Raw genomic sequence first — 24,621 nt, forward strand, 5'->3', positions numbered from 1 at the left:
ATTTGGAATTTCCCAAACATATGAACGCTCAGAAAAATACATCACACTTGTACTTGGCTTTATAGGCCTTATGTTCTGGTCTCACATTGACCCCATTGAACCAAAGCCTAGTTCTTATAGGCCATATTTTTCACTGTAGATAACCACTATGAGGCAGACATGTCCATTTGACTGCTCGTTTCCCCTCAACATGGCGGTGAGCCCTTAATGTAACGTGACTCTTTCAATATGTAGCTCTGAAATAACCGACAGAGCTACACTGACCACGTCTAAACTTAGCATTAGTCTCTTTTACCTCACATTCGAACCCTCGGCTGAGTTATGGATGTTGTCATTTCCTGGTCATGTTCAACCGCACACTGGCATACATGGTGCAGGATGGTCAAAAATAGCCTGCTAAATAGCTTTAAACAGACAGTGCTGTAAGGTTGCCGCACTTTTTCATTTTAATGGCACAATTCCTGTTATGAGTAATGGGATTTGTAAAGCCCAACCCTTGAAAAACCCCTCCACCTCCCTGATGCACAGTGGGCAGGTGTAAAGTGTAGCAGAGTCCGCAGCAGCCCCTACCAAAGGAATATAAGTCTCCTTGTGAGCTACAGCAATACTTAACTGCTAATGTCATGCACACTGTCAGGATTAGTTGTGTATGCAAGATTAGTAGGAAGTCCCTTGACAAGGCCCTCTCAGGACTGAAAGATTAACTGGGGGAATCATAACGGTTCACTCTATGTTCTTGCAGAGACAAACACACATTCATTTCCCAGTGTCCTAAATTAAAAAAAAAAATTGCTTAGAGAATGATGTTGGATCCAGTTGGAGTGTAAGTAAAGAGTTGGGTGGATAAAAGTGAACTTGAATGTGAAAAGAGTGGATGCAGAAACGTGAAAAGGGGATTTTTGATGGCCTGAGGGAGTAATAGATGGAGAGGGAAGGAGTCAAGGGGTCACATTCGGTAGCAGATGTGAGCCCGTGCAGAGGTAGTGGTTGAGTAAAGATAGAGAGGGACAAAGTTTGGATCCTGGCCCCATACAAGCTGGCCCAGCTGGGCCCCGGGGCCATAAACTACAACCTAATTGAAGGATGCCGTGGAGACCCCACTGTTACCAAGTGGAGAAAAGAGGTGGTGATTGAGGAGGGGGTCCCTTTCGCCTACTCTTTCTCTCTCTCTTTCCAGCCCGGGAGCTCCGTCGGCTGGAACAATATTGGTCTTGGCGAGGGGCTACGGCAAGCATTGCCTAACCGTGTCCATTTACACCTAACATTTGCAAGATATAAATAATCCCTTTCCTGACTGTTGCTCTTGCCGCTTTAATGGATGCATTCCTCAGTTATGAAACTGATGTTTAAAGTGCAATTAGTTTCACTGTTAAAGCCAATTATTAATTGGCTGCAGGCTAGATAAACCATTTTGCCTCTGCACAGGTCAACCTGGTGTACCCGCCTCGCCCCTCTTCACCACACAGTTCCCTACCATTGAAACCTGGCTCTTCTCCAGCCTCCCCATCTGCTCCTTCGGAACATACTGACGGCTCTCTGGGCTTTCTTACAGCATGTCTGTTTCTCTGTCTGACATGCAAATCTCTCCACTGTCTGATTGTTTGGTTTGGTTCGCGGTCTGCCAAACACGTGGACACACTTATCGCTCACCTTGGGGTCTTTCTGCGTCGCTCTCTCCTTGCATTATAGGGCTATTCCTCTTACGTTTGCTGCCTCTCTCTACAGCGAGAGCCTGAACCATTGCGAAATGGCACCCAAGATTGGTCTTAAGTGGCCCTGAACCTGGCCCTGTGTTCAATTTAGCCGTCCATTTAATTTTTTAGACTTAAACACTTACAGACATAGGAGTAGATTACAAAGCGTAATGGCTGCAAGAGAAAATTTATCCTCAAAGGTTAGGGCCAGATAACCCCACAGAGACCACCCTTAAAGATTTATAGATCAAGTTATTACTACATTAAAGCTCCTTGCATCTAGGTTCACTATCACTTTCCCGAATGCAAAGATGCTTGTAACATTTTTTGCTATATACAATCAGTCAGCCTTATAATGCAGACCAGCTCCCTTCTGTCATTCATTCTGTTCCTTATCCTGACTTTCAATAATCAGCTGAGCATTTAAAGGCCAAAAGTTTGACGATGAAGATCTTATTCTGCGTCATCTGGAAAAATCCACAGCTCTCATGTCTCCGCTGTTTAAAAGAAATGGAGTAAGATGTAGAGAGCAGAAGAGAAAGAAAGTGACAGTGTCCACTTTGTTCATAGAGAAGGCTGGTTGCTCGTGAAGGGTGACATCAGCTCATAATTCAGGGCCATTTACAGAGTACTGACTAGGAGTCATTCTTTTGTCTCTTCCTCCCGTGTAAGGAGATAGCTTAGAGATTTTCGAGCAGCCGTGCGCCACTGAAATGCTGGAAGGTCGACTGTGCCAGGTATAATCCATTGAGCTCCGAAGCCAACTTTTATCCAGTAGAATACAATAGACCATCCAATACCTTTCATTATTTACCCAAGGTCACTCTAGTCGGAAAGTGCTAAATTTCACTAATTGCTAAATTTATTTGGGAGAGAAATTGAAGATGAAGACTGCAGTTGTTACCCAAACATCCATCACAGTTGATTCCAGCCTATTTGCTGTTGTGCAATAAGGGATTGCTGCCAGAAATTTGTATCCAGTCTCTTTTGGTTTTACTTTCAAATAAATCAAATTTGTGCCACCTTTCAGATTGTTTGACCACTCATACTTCTTTCCCCTTGAGACTTAGTGGCAATATTATCCTGTTTCTAGGTCTCAACTACTACTGTGATGTGTAGCAAATTATTATAATTCATCAAAACAACATCCCAAACTAAAAAAATCTGACCTAGAATTATCCTTAAACAAACACTACATCCAGTCATCTTTCTCTCCCATCGATCCTTTCCTCTTTTTTTTTTGCCAGAGCTACCCTACTCTCACCCCCTCTGTTATCCTCTGCGGTGAATCTTTGGTATGTGGGTGACATGTGATATACCCCTAAGCATGCGTCCCTTTCCAGGGGGATGGTCTACCATGAAGCATCCAGTAAGGCTGGTTTGCTGACTGGTGGTAGACTGGTCGACTGCACTGTGTCTGCGAAAGTTGGCTGCCACAATCCGGGCGGCCATGGCTCCCTGCGCTCAGTAAATGACAGGCTTGGCTGCCACCATCACTGCAGGCCTGGCCATCCTCATATACTCACTTCACATCATGACTGCTGCTTATTCTCAGTGCTCTCGAACTGTTTCTCTGGGCAGGCGGATGAACTCTACTCTCAGAAGGGCAAAAGACAAAGTTTCTCTTCCACCATTGACGAAGTCAGAGACTGACAGTGCCCTGCCCATTTACATTCTACAGTGTTATCGCAAGGTGTTTCATTAGAACAGGAATGTTGGTGTACAAGGTTACAAGGCCATTGGGCAATGTGGATCATTCCTGTGGAAGATAGGCACCAGATGAAAGCCTTCCCGACTGAAATAAGGGCAGCACTTGGAAGGATTTTAGATAGCTTTATCATTGTCATATTGTCCTTGTTGTTTCCTCTTTCAAGTTTCCCTCCATCTGCCCCCACCCCTCCGGTTACTTCTCGTCTGACTCAAATTGTGGTTTAGGTGCTGGTTCAACTTAAAATGTCACATTACAACAGGAGGAGGGCAACATCAGGAACACTGCCGTGAACGCTAACATGTGAAACAAGATGTCAGATAAAGGCGGACACGTTTGTCTCCACACATCAAAACAATCACCGCTCTCAGACTGGAAGTTTCAAGCATGAAACAACCTTTGCAGTGATTGGTCCTGACTGCTGTTTTGGCTAGCCATTAACTCCAACTGTGACGCAACATCTCCTTGAGCTGCAGTGTGCTCTGGGAAAAGAACACAGCGCTGTAGAAGGCGAGCACCAAACTGTGTAAGATGGTGTTATGTATGTTTTGATTTAACCCTGTTTGGCCGAAATGGGAACATGTGACGCAGAGGAAGCATCTATAAGTGCCTCCAAATGTAAAAGGCATCTTGTACAAAACACAGACATACACACAGTTCATACATTGGCTCCCATTTTGAATCATCTTATAGCTGTTTGGATGGTGTTCTTCAACATCTGGAGTCATTTCAAAAGCTTGTTTGAATTTGAATGGACTGCATCTCTGTAAAATGCATTCCCCTTTCAAAATGGTAGGGTCAAAATGTCCACTTCAGGGTTTGGGTCTGAATTGGAGAGAAGTATATGAATACTTGTGGTTGTCTGTTGGAGCTTTTGACTCAAAATATGTTTCTCTCTGTGAAGTTTCACTGGATGCAACACAGACATGTGTCACCGACTATGTCTCACTAGGTAACGATGGATATAAAAACAGAAACAGTAGAAATATTAATTTAGCTTGAAATGTGATTGTCATAGTTGAAGCAAAGAAACTAACTCATGTCCTCTTACGAGCTTTTTCCAAAGCTCTTAGTCTTAGTTGTTATCACATGGACATGAGTTTGGTTCAAACTCTCCAATCTGTGGTAAATACTGTGAGATGTGGCTAAATTAATTATAGTAGTAGTAGTACTAGAATCTAGTAATCAACCCTAGAATTGATTTTCCATTCCTTTATATATAATTTATAGTTATTTTATTTGTAAAGTCAAAGTTTGATGTAATTGTGTGGTAGTAAAGTTGTGCATTTTTAACTAACATGACAAATTTAAAAGAATTAGGAGTTGTTATTTTGTACAAATGTGTGAACCTACCTCATAAAACACAGACACATCACAACTTTAGAGTAAAAGTTTCCTCTTATCTCCTCTTGTCTGTTGTTTTGCTTTTCTAAGATGATGTGGCGGTAGAGTTTGGTAGGTTCCTCCTCTTCTTCTTATCTCATCTCTTCCCTCAACTTCCCTTTACTTACTACAGTAATTTCTCTAACTGTGACTCATTTCCATCCCCTGCTTCTACTGCACTCACAGCCGAGGAGATCGAAGGTACAGCTTACATCTCCTATTGGATAGGGTTTTATAGTGTTACAATACACAAACGGAAAACCATTTGCAGAGACTGGTATCCCTCCATAATTTTTGTATGTAATGAAAGATGTACCGCTCACCTCTGCTCCCCATCCTTCCTGTTTTCATTTGGCCTGTCTACTCACGTCAAAGTTAATCGCTCTTAAAGGGAAACATTATATTTCACTTCCAATTTCTCCTCTGAAAACTGTTAAGAGTTTGCAGGACATTGGCTCCTGTATTGTGCAAAGCTTCATATTTCACCTGCTTACCTGTCATTTTCATTAAAGTGGACATCGTTTTGGAGACTCATCAACTCACTCATAATAGTCAAATATTCATAGGCTTCCAAAATTACATCCAAAGTAATGGCCAGCGATGTAGTGAAGTGTAATCCTAAATTCACTTGCAGCTTTCGATTTGAAGAATAGGGCTTTTTCCATTTTTGGGTACCCTAAATCTTTTGATTGCTCTATTTTGAGCAGGATAAAAATATTTCTTCTTCATCAGAGTCATTTGTCATGATGATCATTAGCTGAAGGGTTAATATTTAGCCCTTCTTCTTTTTTACCACTACATCAATGGCTATCACTCTGGACAAGCTGGACATAATCAACAGAACTCAAAAGGACCTATGTCTTATTAACTCTACCTGTGTATACTTTGTGTACTTGTATGGACTATGGGCACTGTGCGGTTAAAGGGGTAGGTACCTGTCACTTTCTCTTTAACATTATTTTGTGCCTCTGTTCTGGCTTCTTCCCTTCTTTCTCTTCTCATCAGAGGACGATGAAAATAGTAGCGGATTTCACCTAGGTGAGAGATGTTATCTTCTTCCCTTTTGTCCTCTGCCCTGCTGATGTTGCAGTTGAATCAACACATAATCAGTCAAGACAGTGCCTCTGATGTTGCTAGATTTCCATGTGTCCTCTCCTTTAACACTTTCCTGACTGTTCAACCCTTTTTTTCATAGACTAGTCTTTATTTTCTGTGCCATTTTACACAAAGAAATTGTTATTTTCGTAATGTACTTGACATGCTGTTCTAAATCCCACAGTGTTTTTGGTACAACGGATTCAACTTGGACTCCCATGTGAAAACACAGCATAATTTGGTCGTGGAACACTAGCCGACAGGGTGCTATTTCTGCCCCTTTACTGACAACATGAGTGCACTGGCAGATCCGGTCACAGATTTGCAGAATGTAGTAGTTATCCTGTTCTGCCTCTGCTGTGGGTCTGAAGACAGCTTTGAGAAGGGTTCTGGATGCATTTGGGTTAGAGGGACGGCTTGTTTTCCACGCTTTGTTCTGGAGCTCCGGCCGAGGGCCGGCCTTGTTGATGTGGTCCCAGTCAGACTTAATGACAATTACCATGGCCTGCTTTGGTTAGACAGCCCTTCCCAGAGAGCTGCTTCCAATTCTCTGTCTTGTACAGAAAATCTTCCCCATCGTGTTTTTATTACCACTGTCATTTTCCCGACAAATCATAAGGTATCGTCCCTCTGGAGGACCACAGGCAATCTTAACTGGCTCGTACACAAATCCTGTGCGTTCATCTCTCTGTAGTGTATCCTTCTCTCTTTCTCTCTCTTTCTTTCTCTCTCTCTCTTCACCCTCTTTCTTTCTTTCTTTCTTTCTTTCTGTCTCTCTCTGTCTGTTTCTCTTTCTTTATTTCTTTCTTTCTTTCTTTCTCTCTCTCATTCTCTCAGTCCCCCCTTCTCCCATTCAGTCTATATTCAGAATTTGAGGTCAGGGGGTGAACTTGTCCTTGCACTCTACACCATTTAGTCTCACAGATTTCACAGGATATCCAGTGCACACATGAGTTTATAAATATATAGTTTGAGCCATGTCTCCCAGGCTCAGTCGGGGTCACTTCCCAAGGCTGAACTATGCCAAACGCCACTCAGTCTTTTTCCACTCCTTTCTGTCCCCTTCAAGCTTGCCCTTACTGTCACCCTGCCTTCTCTGTTAGGTCAATGACCTCAGTCTCTATTCTTCCACCTCTGTACCCGACAACATCCAGAACTCTAGTGGGTAAGCAGCATTTTTGGACTCCAGCTGCCCAGAACGAGGTTTAACTGAAATGAGAGAACCTCAGGAGGAGTAGGAGAACAAATTGTGAGTTATAATAACATCTTGTCTATGAGAGTACTTGCTGCATGGCTTTTCTGCCTGTTGGATGTGGTGGTGTGATTTAATGTTGGCCCGTCCCTGAAAGTTTGAAATCCTAGAACTTACAGATGCTTTTGCAATGCTACTGAGGTTGCATGGGGAAATAAAGGAGGCGGTGGGAGGGGGTACACAGTTGTTGTCCTTAGTTTTTGGTTTGTTTTCCCTTCATGCCTCTCTCAGTGATGCAACGTCTGTAAGGTCCTTTGCCAAAAGCGATCCTCGAGCACTACTCGGGGGCGAGCAGATTCCTGTGCTCAGATGTTGCTTGATTTTTAGAGCCAGCAGACTAGAGAATGAAGCCAAATTGAGGAGGAGGGAACCTATGTCCCATGATGCCTTTTTATCAATTCTTTCTAGAAAGCAGTGCTTAAGATTTTTGTCTCCATCCAAAGCATTAAGGAGTAGATTTAACACCCAGAGGGAATCTTTGTGTTCGGAAAATCCGCTAAGAGATCTTTTTTCCAATGATCCTTCAGTGTACTCGGCTTAAAACATAACCAGAAGATCCATACGTCTGCAATGAGATATGGATGCGTTTAGTGACATTTCACTCGAACATCCAGAAAGACAGCGGATGGATGGATGCAGGGCAAGCAAGCAACTCCAAATCAGTTAAAGCTGAACCGAGAGGAGCTGGGATATCCATCAGCCTCTCACAGTCCAATTATGTCCAAGTTGTGGAAAAAGTGTTATAAACGGAAATAAAGAACGCTCCATTTAAAAAATGAGATGAGTTCATCAGGCTCCAAATTCAATAGTTGTGGCTTTATAGGGGCAAATATATTAGGTTTGGTGAGTTTTTCTCCCCCAGTGCAGGGGGATTATAAGATTAAAATGATATGCATTTGAATTGACTTCAAACGTTTATCAAAGCAGGTTAATGCACTTGCTTGACAGGTGTGTTTTTTATTAGTTTTTAGAAACCAACCATTCCAGTTGTTTAAAGAGTCAGAAAAGTGATGTGGAATTGACTGTGGCTTGGTTGTAGAGCATCGTCTCTGTCTGAACATCAGGCTGATGAGACAAACAGGAAAGCCGGCATTAAGCCTAATTACTTTTGGCACCCAATGGCCCCATTTGGCATGTTGATTGTGGCTTCAAGGACTCAAGCAGAAGAAGAGGTACATGTGTGTGCGTGCAAGTGTTTTTTTGTTGCCAACACATAAGGCAGCAGGCATCGTTTTAAGAAGAGACATTCCTGAGCCCAAAGAGCTGTGGGATAAGACACAGGGGAAAAACAAATAGCACTTGACACAAATGGACTTCTTGCAGCCAAAGGTCTGGAGTGTTATTTCACCATATAAGCCTGTAACACTTGGGTTATGTGCCACTTTCCAACTGCTCAGTGAAATGGCATTGAAACTACTCCCTGAATTTGTTCTCCCCAGATATCACTGTAATGAGTTCTCCACAGTGGACTCCTACATGTATATATTTCAAATGTCACACCCGCGAACCTAACCTTTAGCTTTGATTGCATTTACAACCAGAGAAGTGAAGTACATCAGCTGGCTGGAACCCAGCTGGAATAGGTATTCTGTATGTACGCCACGGCCGGAAACATTAAGACACTTTATACAAACAAATATCCCCAGATCAGCAATGGAGTCCACTTTACTACTGTAGCATAATCCTTTCCACAGATGCCCTAAAGCAGCTGTGTGGAGGGAGCATTTGAAGGACACACGCATGTCTGTCTGGATATGTCCGCTTCCTTCTTTTCACTTGCTGTCCTCCCATCTTCTCCAGATTCCTCTCCCACTTGCTCTGCTCTTTGCTCCTGTTTCTTCGCCTGTCCTGATTCCCTTTCTGATTCCTCCCCTTTCCCAGTTCACCTCCTCCTTGTCTCCTGTCCCTAGTCTTCTCCTACTCATCTACTCCTACTCTCCTCTCCACTTCTCAACAACTTTTTGACTCTTCGTGAAGACATTTTACAGAACATTTATCCCAACCACATTGGCATTGTTCAACTACTTTCTTCACAATGATCTCAAACCTCCAGAAATCCAGGCATATTTGGCCTTGAGAGTTCAGCATGCTTCCTTGTATTATGCGAGCACATCAAATTAGTAATAAATCAAATCAAGCAGTGCTGTCTACCCAAGGCTTTTGTATTTTTGTTATTATGAGCAGCAACACATCTCTTCCTTTTATTCATTGTTGGGGTAATAATAGCTGACAGTGTGGAAAGCGTTTTCTAACTCCTGATCATGAGCCTTCCAACCAAGCTAGTAATGGGCACATATAATCAGGCTGAGGGAGCCAGTAATGCTTCCCACATTTGGTACCCACGAACAGGACTTAGTGTTACAGCGTTAAACCGCAGCGTGTGGCATCGAGCCGAGGGTGTAATGCCTGCCTGATCCCCAGCTGCCATGTCTGGTTAATTCCATAGATGTCATCTCCATTAGTCCCAAAGAGAAGGGTCCCCCGCTGGGAGAGTCGGGAGGGCCCTGCAGGTCGTCCCTTGTAGGCAGGGGCCCTCACTTCAGGGGGGGCTAGGCAACAGGTGATTTCACCAACTAAATTTCTCCATCACACTTGTTCTCTCTCTGAGAACAAAATTAAGATTGATTGGAGGTGAAACAGCGCTAATTTTTTATCCTTCTCTGTGTTGTCATCTCGATGATCGCCTACACGTGACATCTGGAAGACCTGATGCTTGTACAGTTCTCAGGCTTCTTCTCTTTCAGACATCCACTGGCGAATGCAGGACTTGAGTCTTCTTCTCGTATGTTTTTGTTTTTTTAAGAACATGTGTCTTACTGCACTGTGCTACAGTTGTAGCCATTTCTTTTACAGATGCGGGATCATAGAAATTCACAGGATATTAGTGTTCGAGTGGGCAGTTTGCATTCAAAGTTTGCAAAGGCCTCAGGGTGCTTTCTTTACGCACATGCTGAATTTCCTACGTGGCTGTAAGATATTATCACACTGGAAAATGGGCTTGCAGGACCGCTGCCGACTTCCAAGCAATTTTGTGTGTGTGTGTGTGTGTGTGTGTGTGTGTGTGTGTGTGTGTGTGTGTGTGTGTGTGTGTGTGTGTGTGTGTGTGTGTGTGTGTGTGTGTGTGTGTGTGTGTGTGTGTGTGTGTGTGTGTGTGTGTGTGTGTGTGTGTGTGTGTGTGTGTGTGTGCAGTCAAAGCTTGTGTTTACACTGTGTTGAATATGCTCATCTTTATTTCCTGCACTTTATTCTTGTTTCTGTTTTGCTGGCGTGTTTGTGTGTGTGTGTTAGTGTGTTAATTTAAGATAGAGAGAGTGCATGAGAGAGTGAAAGCATGTGTGTGTGTGTGTGTGCGTGCGTGCGTGCGTGCGTGCGTGAGAGAGAGAGAGAGAGAGAGAGAGAGAGAGAGAGAGAGAGAGAGAGAGAGAGAGAGAGAGAGAGAGAGAGAGAGAGAGAGAGAGAGAGAGAGAGAGAGAGAGAGAGAGAGAGAGAGAGAGAGAGAGAGAGAGAGAGAGAGAGAGAGAGAGAGAGAGAGAGAGAGAGAGAGAGAGAGAGAGAGAGCACAAGAGACTATAGGACTGAGACAAAGTGTGTGTGTCTGTGTCTGTGTCCATGATCATGCCAGTTTTCAGTTGCCTTCCTGGCAATTACCCAGTCACGGCCTGGTGCACACCATTATGAGGTGCGTGCGTGTATGAGACTTTAACTCCATATCCCTTGATACACAAGGCTCCTTCGCCACTACTCGGATCTCATTTCAGGGAAATTCGAAACAGAACAATTGTCAACAAATTTGATTTGACCTGTCAAGCCATTAAATGAGGTATTGGATCTCAGTGCCACACATATAATACGTTCCTTTTCTCCTCGTAACCCTTACGCTTGGATCGTCCTGTAACAAACATGAGGGTGTTCCAAGGCTTTTCATGACAAACAGGCAGACTTTCTTCATTTGAACAAGACATGAATCATCCCTTAATTCTGGATCAAATTAATTTCCGTCCCCCCTGTCAAATTCAGTCTCCATCGGTACTGACAAAGAGATTGGTTGTTATGGGGAGACGTTTGGTGAGGGATGCATTGCTGCTCGCTGATGCACAAGGCTTTTATTTGTTTACCGTTAGGCAGGACTATGACGGAGGCAGGAGAACTCTCTCCCCGTTATTTAGGCGCAGCTGTCATTGAGGGTTTAGGTACATTTGAGGAACACTATATTACTGAGACAGGCGGCAAGGTGGAGCTTTCTCCCACAGTCCAAGGACATGTAGATTGGGCATAGATTAATTGGAAACTCTAAATTGGCTGCATGGGGTAAGTGATTGGTTTGTCTCCTACTGCTGGCCCTGTGATATGCTGGCAACATGTCCAGGGTGTACCTTGCCTCTTGCCCAATGTCAGCCGTCCAGCTCACCCTTTGACCCTCAAAGGATCAGCGGTAGAGATAATTGATGGATGGATGCATGGATTATTAAGGCATTTATATTGATTGTTGAAAGACACATGCCTACCCTGTGGAAAGTAGTAGATCACATCCTCAGCCTGAGCCAATGAGATGGCAGCTTGTCAGACTCCTAGACAGAAATAATTTATGATTTTTATGATATTATTTAAAGTCATCAGCAGTGAGTTTACATTGCAATAAATAACTCATCACTTTTGAAAATTGACAGGTCGCTTTCAATGGGATCTCATCAGCATGTTTATTGTAATGATGTCAGGCCTTGTGGATATTGGTTTCTATCTGATGTCTTTGCAGGAGACATGCAGATCAGCGGCGTGTGCTTTCCACTGTGCCGCAGAGGGTAATGCTCCTCGGTTGGGGGGGGTGGTGGAAGGGAAGCGAGGGTGGGGGTGTTGAATGAGTTGATAAACCACAGGAGAAAAATGGCACAGACAGTTTAAGCCAGGACTCGCTCACAGTGGAACAAAGTCTGCCTCAAATGTTCAACGTAACACTATAGTCAGTGCCCGGGCATGTGTATACACTCATATGTGTATACACGAGTTCATGCAAAAACATTATTATTTCTGCTCCAATGACTTACTGTGTGTTTCATTTGTAAGTCAGTAGCTCCGTCCCTTATTAAGGGTCTGTTTGGGAAAGAACAAGCGAAGAAGAATGCCGACTCTCTCTCTCTCTCTCTCTCTCTCTCTCTCTCTCTCTCTCTCTCTCTCTCTCTCTCTCTCTCTCTCTATCTCTCTCTCTCTCTCTCTGTCTTTCTCTGCGCTGAGTGTCTGCCCAGCTCCACAGCGGTTTGAAAATGTTGTGGAAAGTATTAAGGGGTGGGTATCAGGAGTCTGATTCTCCTCTGAGTCCATAATTTCCATGCTGTCTAAATCTTACTCGGGCATCTTATATCATACTTTTGAGTTCATTAATTACTGATTAAGTGAAATAATGAAAGGAGAAGCTGAAAAAAAAAACATGAGCATATGCAGAAATAGGATATTATAGACATCCCGCATTCGGGAGATTTACCTCCGTTTAGTTTCAACCAACATCTGTCATAAATATAAAACCTTAGTCCTCAAATTAGGGGTAAATTCCTCCTTTTGATACTGTCGTAGATCATTAGATTTCGGCGTGCGTGCTGGCGGATCTGTATTTTAAGAATCCTTTGCGAGGCCAGTTCGAGGACACGCCATAAACCAATTGAAGACGACAACTGTTGTAAAGTATTCCGACCCAAACACACGAGGAACATGAGGAAAGCGTGCCAAACAACGCTAAATGACACACACGTACATACCTCACTGTTTTAAACTCTAATGTGGATGGATGGCAATTCAAAGCGGGACAGTTTGACAACTAACTAGCAGTAATTTCAAATTCTGTAGCTGTCGTTTATGCGATAAGAACATCTAGTTTTTACTGATTTACAAAATGACCCGAGCAAAAATCGGTCTGTAGAGACCAAAGACTTTCAAGAGCAATCTACAATAACAAAGATGAATCATTCTTACCATGATTAAAACAGCAATGTACTGCAGTTGACGAGGAAGCATTCAGCAATGATTTTTATCGCTTTTCACAAACATTAAAGCCATTAAACCCCCACCAGTCTCCAAGACATATTTGTAACCTCCATTACATGTAACCAGGGAAAATGTGAATTAAGTGTTTGAGTGTGATATCCAGGGAAAGTGTTTGGCAGAATGTTGCGCGGTACTTCTTTCACCTAAAGAAAAGATAGCTGCTATAAAACTGAGCTGCACAATGCAATATGAGGTATTGGACATCGGGCTGAGTGGAGGTGTTTGCCAAGACGCTGAAAGACCATAAATTGAACCGCACAGCTGCGGGCTTATGTGCACATACAGTAACACTGGCGCGTACACACATCCTCATTGACACACATACCGACACAAACTTCTCTTTTTTCCCCCCTGTACATTGTAGATTAATGTGTTTTTTCCCCATCTCCTCTGTCGTTTCATCCCGACCTCCAGCTGGGTTCAGGAGAAGTTTTCGTCTCAGCAGGAGAGACAAGAAGAAGACCAACAAGTCCATGTACGAGTGCAACAAGAGCGAGATATACGACACAGCCGACGTGCCCACGTACGAGGAGGTCGCTCCGTACAGCAGGCAGAGTGGAGCAAAACACAGGCTGGTTGTCCTAGTTGGTGAGTAGAGAGCGGGACTCTTAACAGCTTACCTCACACTTTGTTTTTGACTCTAGGGCGGCTCTCTTTCTGTGAAACCTGGCACTGGAGAGGCCATCAATTTTAATAATAACTCTCACCTCCCAGCATGGTGACAGATAAAGATCACAGAATCGACTGTGTGACTCAGAGTTACGCAGCTCCAGGAGCCCCAGGTGGCTTGGCCTTGCCCTCCCATGACCCCTGAAACAGAAACAAGCTTCCCAACACAGCGACTCCCTCAGTCATCCAGGGCCTCATGAGTTTCTAGACTTTTTAGCACCCGGTGGAATCGACAGAGCAGGCCTGATATTAATCAGTCACATTTAATACTTTCATTTACGGCACCTCACTCTCAATGTCCTTTCAATTTTTCGAGCTGATGGAATTGTTAACACTTGCCTGGAGGGAGCGGGTGTTACAGAGCCCTCCAAAGAGCTTTATAACGTGCCAAGGTCTTGAAATGAAGTTAGCAGTTTTTCGTTCTGTATTTTTCGGCTGGAAGACGAGCATTGCCAGAGAGCCGCGGAACAATATGCTCGGCCAGGTGCAACAGTGAAGTCCTGAATATTTCTAACTGTACCATCAGTGAGTTTCAGGATTTTCTGCACTTTTCCTCTCTAGGTTTGTTACGTAGAACAAAAAATGACAAGAATGTCCCGGACACGGACGGAACAAAACATTCCCCAAATCTTGAGGGCGATTCTTTCCAATCTGTTTCCATTCATCCAAAAAAGAGATGCGATCAAGGAACGAGAACTCAGAAGTCTGTCTGTCTGCAGAGTTGAACCTAGAAATGATTACCACTGGCAACAGGGTCCCATGCTCTCTGCAGAGTGGTGTTTTAAAAGCCTGATTAACTTGGTTCGCTTAAATGCGGCACACTGAGCATGGACTTCATCAAGTTGCTAATTAGCTAGCCCACTTCCCTTCCAGTGTGTCACTGCCTCACACAGAGGATTCTGAACCGCTCCCACCTGTCATCCGAATGTAAATATTTTTCAATTAACTTCCGTAATTTGGAGGACAACCCATGGACAGTTTCACACAAGGAGGGATCTGCTTTATGTTTTTCTGCCTCCCCCTCTCCTTCTTCCTCTCCCCAGAGTCTCTTGATTTTTCTTATTAGAATTCTTTTCTTTCCAACTCTCTTTCTCTCTAGCTGCATTTTTTGCTTTTCTCCTGTTACTCAGGGACACTTCTTGACTCGGTTTAAGCATTTTCAAATCACCGTCCACCAGGAGGATCTGCTGTTCGTTTAAGCTATTAAAGAAAGTTGTATTGTCCAGTTATTGTCACACACAACCCCACCTCCCATCTTCAGACCTGTACTACGTATATTGCATAAATTCTGCTTCAGACATCACGTTATTTTGTTTAGAGCACATTGACATAACTGTGTCAGCTGCTTATCACCAAAAGCTGCTTGACATCTTTGTCCTTTTTTTATCTTGAGGTATTAGTTTTCTTTCTTTTTTTCCGTTTTATGTCATTCAGTTGTTAGAAATGTCATCAACACCTGCACTTACTGCAAGGGGAAACTCTGGAGAAAGTCCGTAGCCGCTCATTCGTTATAAGTGTTCTCACATACAGCCAGGAGATTACCAGCAGTTCAGTGAAAGCAGCTTTTGTATATAATGTACTATCGAAAGTCTTAATATATTCGTAACAGTGGATCCTTAATTCCACGCAGAGATAATAAGGTGTAGGCGTTTCATTTGTAGTAGGCGTCTGGTGACTTTGTTGAATCTATTGACTCGGGTCGCTGGCAGATTTCACCAGCCGTACTGGCTTCACGCTTTTCTCCAGAGGAGTAGAAGTCAAGTCTGTATTATTGTAGGACTTGCAGACGGGACACAACCCCTCCGTGCCTGACTTGGCCTCAGTCTTGTACTTTTTCCGCTCTGCTCCAGCCTTCTACCCCCGACATTATTTTTATATCAAACCCCCCCCCCCCCCCTCCCTCTCCTGGAACTTTTCACTTCTACCCTAAAGGCGTTTTTCATTAATGTGGACGCACAGGTCCACACTACCAGCTAATGAATGACCCGCTGCCCACCTCCTGCACTTGAATGTAGCACAGAGTTCGAGATCTGTTTAAAAAATAAATCAAGATGCTTATCTGGGTTTTCATACATTTTAAATTAGAACGGCCAATCAAAACATATTTATAGATTCGTTGACCAAACCGCTGACGGTTTTGAAAGATATCTGATTATTTAACCTGACAAAATGGTGTGCTGATTTCCACATGTCCGTGTAACTTGACCCACTAAACTTACAGAAAGATTTTGATGAATTGAAAGTTTTTAGTTTGGGGTTTAGAATTAACATACTTCAAATACACTAATGCCTAAGTGAATGTTTATGTGGTATCCAAATGTATAAAATTAGAACTCTATATCAAGACTTTCCCCTGCTTAAAATGTATAGTCGCAGTGGATTGTAAATTATCTCTAGTTACCACAGTGCACCACTGTCATCTTATAAATGTGGTAGCAGTGAAATATACCGCCCGCCCTGGATGTGAGGCAGGCTGGGAGGTTTTAGGCCGGGTCAGGGCTCCTGGGTCCCTGAGCCGGGCCTCATCGGGCCTGGCCCTGGCCTTCTGCAGAATCTGCATGCGATGCGCTCCACGTTTGGCCTGGAAGTTATTACGCTTGCGATAGCTTCTCTAATGAGAGCGGTAATGAAGTCTGACACTTTTACTGGCACAGCAGAAGTACTGAGGGAGGCCCAGTGACAGAGACAGATGGAGGAAGAAAAAAAACACATAAACAATATTAATGCTGCAGCCTCGTCCAAAATATTTTGTGAGTTATGCCTTTTTTTTATTGTGGCGTTCGGATTTATAATGTTGCTGTAGCTGTATTGGGGCATTGTTAAACACAAACAATGCACAAAGAGGTGGCGTGTTTAAGGTCAGATGGTGGAACAGGACCAGCAGGACTGCTACTGCTTGTAAAAAACCTGGTGGTGGGCCTGTTGGCCCCCTTTAGCAGGCGGAGGTACAGCTGGAATAAGCTTTAATCGTCGTCTGAGGTATTCTGAAGAAGTTCTGCTGCCATGCGCCATTGAAATCAAGAGTGGCAAGCAAGGGAGAAATGTAGAAGGTGAAAATGGTTTTAAGGCATGCGATAGTGGCACAGCAACAGTTGTACAAATGGCTCTGTTGTTTGCAGAGCTTGGACTCTGATAGGCAGTGTCAGATTGAAGCTAACAAGGCTTTGTGGAGGTTAATGTCCTGCTGGGTTGACCTTCCACACTGCTGTGATAGGGTTCATAAAAGTGTCTCTATGACCACGCTCCGCCACCTACAGCACCTCCAACAACATCGGTCCACATCCATGTTCAAACAGCACCGTCACATTCCTCCTGAGCTCCCGAAACAAATTCAAAATGAACTCCATTTCCTCATCTTAATAAATCACCCGTGCTCTTATCCCCCATGCAGGTTCTCCTGACTTGAGTTTTTTTTTCTCTTACTGAAAAAGTCCCTCTCCCCGTCTAAGATTGATTGCTGTCTTTGCCTGGCCATGTGCTTGTTTATGTGAGACGGTAACCACAAAATGCCTTGTGCCGTCGCTCCACAGAGGGTCGGTTTTTTTTCTCCTTGTTTTTTTTTCTCCTTTTGAATTCACAGAAGGGCATGTGTGCGTGTGTGTGTCTGAGCACACTGAGGAAACAGCTTTTATCACTTACAGCAGTCGCACAATAGGACTCACATCCATGTGTTGCTGTGTGCAGAAGCAGAGAGAAAGCATGGGTTTAGAATTTGTGTGTGTGTGAAGCAGAGTTTATGCTCAAGAGCTGTGTTGTCCACATCTATTTATCGGGCCGTGGATCACTCTGAAATCTTCACACCAGATAAAATGTAGTGAAAGGGCACAGAGGAGCACGCTTTCTCCAGAGCTTGTGTTTTTTGAGACATTTTATATCTCCATCCCCTCCGTCTCTTTCCACCTAATCTGCATCACTAAGTGAACTCATTGTCCATTTGTTTCAGAGGAGCAGCCTGCTAAACACATTTGCCTGGAGAAAACGAATTTCCAATAGGGATTGATGCGATTGTAGTGCCTGCCCAGAACGCCAGGCATGTGAAGAATGTCAAGCCCAGATCAAGTGCTGTCTCCAACTGTCCACACACTGCAGAGAGGCGGTGAAACACTGCAACACCGAGCCATGCACTTGTAACTCCAAAACGGATTTCTTGTCCAGTTCGTTGAAGGCATTTATGCCAGTCAGTTCAAATTAGGATGATGTTATAGCTGCCTGGTAACATCCACCAAAACACTGGAGGATAACTTTTCAGAAACAAAGAGCAGAAAATGAGATGGAGGGAGAGCAGCAAAAACATTTCCACCAAATCAAAACCAGTGTAAACAAGGTTCTTACATCAAAAAAACATCATAGCCTCTGTATCTACTGACTGTATTTTGCATGAAATTACAATATATATGAGATGTTCGCTTAAAACTGTTTAGCTAAGCTGCCAAATCGTCTCTGTTCCTAAATATCAAAATTGAATTTATTTCCTCAGTCTGATTGAACTTTACCATCTCCACATGTTGGCCTCCGTTAAATGCTGGAGGGACGCTCAGCCTGTGGAGCCACAGATGCATCAATAGTCAATACTCCAATAGTTTCTCCTTCCTTCTCCTCTCCCACTCGTTGCCTCCGTTCCCCCACTGGGAATGTGATGGGAAATCCAGCCGACTCACGACATTACCGGAAAAGGTCTTTTTACCTTTACTGTGACCTTGTAGTATATTGAATGTTAATGTTCTGCCAAACTGCAACTAGAGAGGAACTTGTTAAAAAAAGCAGACCGTAACTATAGAATATCTGTTGCTTTGTCATATTAAATCAATTTTCTTTGCTCCAAAGGATTTTACTGGGTTGATTGTGTAACAATTTGATATGAAATGAAATTCACACTGTGGTAAATTGATTTAAAATTATACACAATACAGAAAGAGTCATACTTTCATAGAGGGGGGAAATACTGATACTGGTGTAGAAGTACACTTCTACACCAGTATCACCAGTTCACTGTAAGTGAAAGGTAAAGAAAAGTTCAAGAGAAAATTTTCTGCTGCAAGTACAAAAATAATAATAAAATGGTGTAAGACAAAGTTCAGGTCTTGTTATCTTTTGCTCATCACCATTTTTATTAGACTTTTCATATCATCCTATCAAATCATCATTATCAGTCATTTTAGTGACTGTCCTGTGTGTTGACTTGAAACTGCACATTTAAAACAGAGACCTGGGGTTTTAAAGTGAGGATTCTTGTTGTGTCTGTATAGTAGTGCAATACTGAATTGCAACAATCATCCTAAAATGTTTAATGTTGCTTGATATTTCCAGAAAAATGCTGCATAAATATAAATATATAATGATGATCGTTTTCACAACATGGCTACATCAAGGGAAGTCGTACAGCATGGCCTTGTGACTCTCTGACCTGCGACTTATGTCACTTTCTTGTGTTTCTGTTTTTATGTAGGACCTTCAAGTGTCGGTCTGAACGAGCTGAAGAGGAAACTGTTGATCTCTGACCCGCAGCACTTCAGTGTGACTATCCCACGTAAGTTCCCTTGTGTCTCCGAGGTGGAGTCGAACCCTCTGTCTGTGCATGTGTCTGGTCAAATCCAGCCTTGGCTGAGCATCTTCCAGTAGATTCCATTTGTCTCCACTTTCCTCTCTGGTTATTTCTCCTTTCTTATCTGTGTGTATGTGTTTGTCCTGTGTGTGTGTGTGTGTGTGACTGTGTGTGTTTTATACATTGTTTCCCCCATAAGTTCTTTACCAGACCACAGTTTTAGATCTGCTATTTACTGGCAAATAGACAGCGTTTGGCCTTCTCCACATGGTGCACACAGGTTTATAAGTCAGGCAGATGGACTGTGAGACGTTAGAAAACAACTGTGAACTGTGAAATTAGCCCAAAAAATGCAAAGTGGCCGATGAAAAAAAATGTGGAGGCAAGTGCTCATTTAGTTAAGTGTAACTCAAATTAGACCACCGCAAAACCAAACTTCATTTCTTAATTTTCTCATTCTGTTCTCCTTTTTTCCCCTTATTCTAAACTTAATCTTAAATTGAAGAAGTATGACAGAGGCCACGTTGAAGGAAATAAATTATTGAGATTTAGAGAATAAAGTCGTAATATTACATGGGAAATTTTTCAATTTTACTTATTTTAGTTTCTTCTCAATTATGATTTTATGACTGTAATATTCTAACTTTATTCTCACAATATTATGACTGAGACATTAGAGGAAAGAGAACAGGACTATATTTCTTATTATTCAAGATCTGGTTTCAAGATCTCATATAACCAAGCTCCATGTTTCAAAAAGTTAGACTTAGCCCTTACTTTCGTGTGGAAAACAAAGTGGCTGTATGTGAGCCCACTGTATAAATAATGTAACTGCAACATTTATTGTCATAAAATAACAATTAAAGAAGCAAATTGATTTCTTTCTTATTTTAAATAAAGTTTCTACAGGATCTTTTTTCTGTTTGTGAGCCCCCCGTGAACATTGAGTAACCGACACCAAAGCTGTCTCGTGTGGATCATTCACCTCAGACTCAGATCCTCCGAATCCCTGCACCCAAGAAGCTTCTTTTACATCTGTCCACAGAGACAAACACATTGGAAACACATTCACGGAGAAATGTAAGCGCACAAGATGCCAGATCAAATTCCGACTGCACAGCGACCCGGTGCACCCTGTGAGTTTTTAGCAACAAATCAAAATAATCACTTTAGGTGAAAGGATGTTTAGCTCACTGGTTCCAGTGAAGTTTTCACATTGTGTGACAGTGCTTGTGTTGTTTGAGCGATGGTCGTTCCGTCTGAGACACGCAGCAGCGCACCGGGGAGCAGATCCTAGGCAGCGCGGCCGCCGCTCTCAAGGCCTTCGACACAGAGTTCTCCCCCCAGTGTAATTGTCAGCTTTTCACAGTCTGCCTCAACAGCTCCAAATGACGGGGGAAATGGCATTTCTCTACCTCTGAAGACTTGCCACTCCACTGCATCACGAATTGGCAGAGAGCTTCTCTTTCTCTTTTCTTTGTCAATTTCTTTCGCACTTTCTTTATGTCTTTTTCTGTCTCTCTCTCTTCGCCCTCTGCCTCCTCCCTTTTTTCTCCTTTTACGGACCGAAAGACAGCTGCCGTAATTCTGAACACCATCCAGCCGCGTTGCAAACGATTGGCTTGCCGCACTTTGTCAGCATTTTTGAAGTTTTTGCAGTTCTGAGATGTCCCACAGCCTGCACGTTGGGACAAATAAATCTCTTTGATTTATACATCCAACCAGGGCAACAGCATTAGTAATTGTGTTGTTACCATCTGGAGCCTGGAGGGAGACCACGAGTTTGAGAAAGTATAAAGTCCGCTAATATTAATTGCCGTGTTTGTTACATGCCGTGTGGCATAATGGATGTGTCCCAGTGGAAGGCTGACACTTGAAATGTCCGTGGTATTAAAATCCCATCGTTTCTGCCTTTTTTTCCACACGGGCTGTTAATTGTTCTCAAATGTGACCTGTGATGCTGTTTTTAATAGAACCCAGACACTCTGATTGTGACCCTGTACAGAAGACGTATGGCACAAGCGTTGGCTCTCCCTGAGAGGAAAGAGACTCGGAAAGTATCTCATCTCAACGTTTGATTGCTGCCAATGGACACATGGATGTGTTTAACACTTGCTGTTGTTTCAGATTAAGCCCCGAAAGCATTACCCCTTTTTGTTAATTTGAAAACCGGTGCCGGGGAGACCACCGACTTGTGGCCCCGGTTAAACCTTTGGTTTCTCTCGATCCCTCTCTCTCTCTCTCTCCGCGTCTCTCTCTACTTGTTGCTGTCAAATGTAAACCAGCCGTCTAAGAAACACAAGGAGCATCGCAATAAGCCATTAGAGTAGGGGGGTTAAACATTTCAATTCCAGTCCAAGGTTACTGATATTTTCCATGATTTGAGAATGAACGGATGCACATTCTTTTGTTGCACTGTAATTATTTTCTGTGCCACAAAGCAGATGCCAAAATAGTGCATGGTGGATGGTGTTGGTCTAACTATCGAGGGGCCGTTTGGCAATGTGTCTTACACGTTTCTGAATGGGGTTGTTTAAGTATATGTTATCTTGTGAGAAGGCCTGTCTGGCCCCCGCCTGCTCTTTTTCCTACCGTTGTCTGAGGCTGAGGACAGAAAGTCATTGATCTTCTTCAGCGTCCTCTCCACCACGCTTGGATTTATCGCCGTCTTCCGTCCTGCTCCAGCAAGTGACACATTGTATAAATCACACAACTGGTTTACCATGAACTCTGTAGATTGGTCTGGACCTTATAAAAATCGAAGGCACCGCTCCATCACGCAGGCACGGCCTTAACACGTGCCGACGAAAAGAAAAGCCGAACTTGGCGGTTTTGGTTGCAGGTGATAAAAGTTTAATAGTTTGTTTTGGAAGTGCTCACAGTGTCAGATGGGCGCTCACCTCTCCCCTTTGACCTTGTCAAATGCCCCTGAACCAAACGCGGGTGTGAGTCGACCTCTTGACCCTTACAAATCCACAAGCCCGGCCGGCTCACGTTCTCTCCACGTGCCGCCTCAGCCGCCCGGTTTTACAGCACGGCTTTATGGTTATGGCCAAGTAAATGTAGAGACTTGATGTTAATGAGCGCACCCAAACTCAATTACCTTACTGCGGCTAACACTGTCGGCTAATGCCACACTTTCTGTTCCTGCAGCCACATTACAAGAGACAAATTTAATAAGACACAGTAAACCTCAGCTGAATGTCAGTTAAGTGTCTGAGTTTGGTGCTGCAGCGCTACAGGTTCTGTATTTTATAGTGCCATTACACAATAATATATACAAGGGTTGGCATGGCCCAGCGCGCTGTGTTTCAGACTTCCAGGGATGTTAATAAGGGGCTGAGTTTAGATGGTTTCTGCCTCAGGAGTGAGTCAGACAGTCTGGGTTTGAGGTAATCACTCTTCCTCTTCTCCTCTCTCAGACACGAGTCGGGCCAAGAAGAACCAGGAGAGCGACGGCGTGGAGTACCACTTCATCTCCAAGAGTCTTTTCGAGACGGACATACAGAACAACAAGTAGGCACAACTGGGGCGGGTATAAGTAAAAGGAAAATTGTGACTGTACAAAGAGTTTATACAGTAGATCCAGTGGACAGGCACTAACGTTGGCAATATTTACTATTTTAAACGCTGAAGATCTACATGTGCTGCCCTTTGTGTATAATACATTTATCGTTTAGGACGGGCTCTCACTGCAAAGTGTAAATAAGGTCAAACAGTTCTTCCTCCATGTGCTGGAGTTACCCCTACTGCACATACCAAGCATTTGACCGAGCAAGTATCACTTATTAGGTCCAGTTCACTTAATGTCTTCATTTCAATGAAGTGAAAAAATAAGAGTACATCATTTCTTGTCCTTGTTTCACGATACGTTCGCCTCCACGCCGGCGACAGCTGTGGCCACAGGCATTATGTTTTCGGATTGAACGGAATGACTCAGGAACACCAGGGGAGATTGTGACTGTATTTCCTGCAGCTCAACTGGTTAGTGGAGGCAAAGAACTGGGAGGCAGTAATTCTATTTCTCCAAGTCTAATGTGTAGATTTGTTGCAGGTTGAAATCCTGTTCATTTCTATGCTAAAGTCATATACTGTATATTAATATATATGTTTTTTTTTAAGAAAGGAGTCAATAAAAGACACAATTGACGTGGCAAAATTTAAGATTTTCTCTCAAAAACCTAGATATTTCCTATTGATTAATTAAAAAGTTATTTATTCCATTCCAGTCCTGACTGGTCTCAGGTGTGATTACCTCAGCCATTGATTTCATTGAAACTGGCTGGATATGTGTAGTGTGGGCCAAGGAAGAACCAATGAATTGATAAATAGTTCATTCAAATTTTGGAGCAAATTTACCTCAAGGGGCAGATCCAGGATTTTTTCTTTAAATCTCTCTCTTGAGCATCATTTTTTTACATTAGTATCATTTTCCAGGATATAATTCATGGAACTTGATGATAAAAAACAGGCATGGTTTGGGGACTGATATCTATGACTGTGTGTAATTTGGTGGACATCCAAATAAAAATCCGGATTTAGCTGCTTTGAATGTGGGCCTTGGCAGAGGTATGCGCTCTTCTGAGTGCCATTCTAGTGTATTACAGTATGTGCCCAAGATATCTGAGACCCCTCACCCTAATGAAAACAACAGATCACCACCACATATCCACTCCTCCCTCTGTGCTCTAAACCACTTGAGGCAGTGAAGTCAGCAGGCCGACTGGTCCAGTACTCGCTGCCACTGTCCAAACACATCCTTCCCGCTGTCGTCTGTGTGTCTCTGCAGCCGAGTCGGAGCTGGTGTTGACAGGGCCCAGCCCTGTGTCGGTAACAGATCTCCAGACGCTGGCCCCGAGGTCTCCTGGGTCAGCTTCCTCTTTGCCTCAGGCGCTTTCTCTCTCTGTGTGCAGCCACACGGCCCGCCTTGACATTTGTGGCCCACAAATTGAAATGCAAGTTGTAATAGTCATAAGAATGATTGATGTCTTTTCTGCTGTTGTCACACGAGCTGGAGGTTAAAAAAAATACAAACTGCAGGGTGCACATGCAAAACATTTATGCACGCAAACACACACACACGCTAACTATGACTAAGAGGGGAGTCTGTGCTGCTGAGTGCATATTGAGTGTCAGAGCATGCAGAGAGAAGAAGGGATAGGGGGGCTGTATATTTAGGCCATGTTGCGGTGTAGGTCAAGGCATGCAATGTTTTTCAGGGAGTCGGAGGGGTGAGTGACAAGGC

At 43.4% G+C, this 24,621-nt stretch overlaps 1 protein-coding gene across 1 annotated transcript in view; it reads left to right on the plus strand.

Annotated features, from left to right (window-relative positions):
- The window catches only part of mpp7a (MAGUK p55 scaffold protein 7a), a 134,337-nt gene that overhangs the window by 97,092 nt on the left and 12,624 nt on the right, over positions 1-24,621 (plus strand). Inside the window, exons 12-14 of the mRNA XM_053412545.1 lie at positions 13,580-13,753; positions 19,281-19,361; positions 22,799-22,892. Coding sequence (XP_053268520.1) covers positions 13,580-13,753; positions 19,281-19,361; positions 22,799-22,892 — 349 coding nt within the window. The remainder of the gene's footprint in view (positions 1-13,579; positions 13,754-19,280; positions 19,362-22,798; positions 22,893-24,621) is intronic.

Source organism: Pleuronectes platessa, chromosome 20, assembly GCF_947347685.1.
Source record: "Pleuronectes platessa chromosome 20, fPlePla1.1, whole genome shotgun sequence".
Lineage (NCBI taxonomy): Eukaryota > Metazoa > Chordata > Actinopteri > Pleuronectiformes > Pleuronectidae > Pleuronectes > Pleuronectes platessa.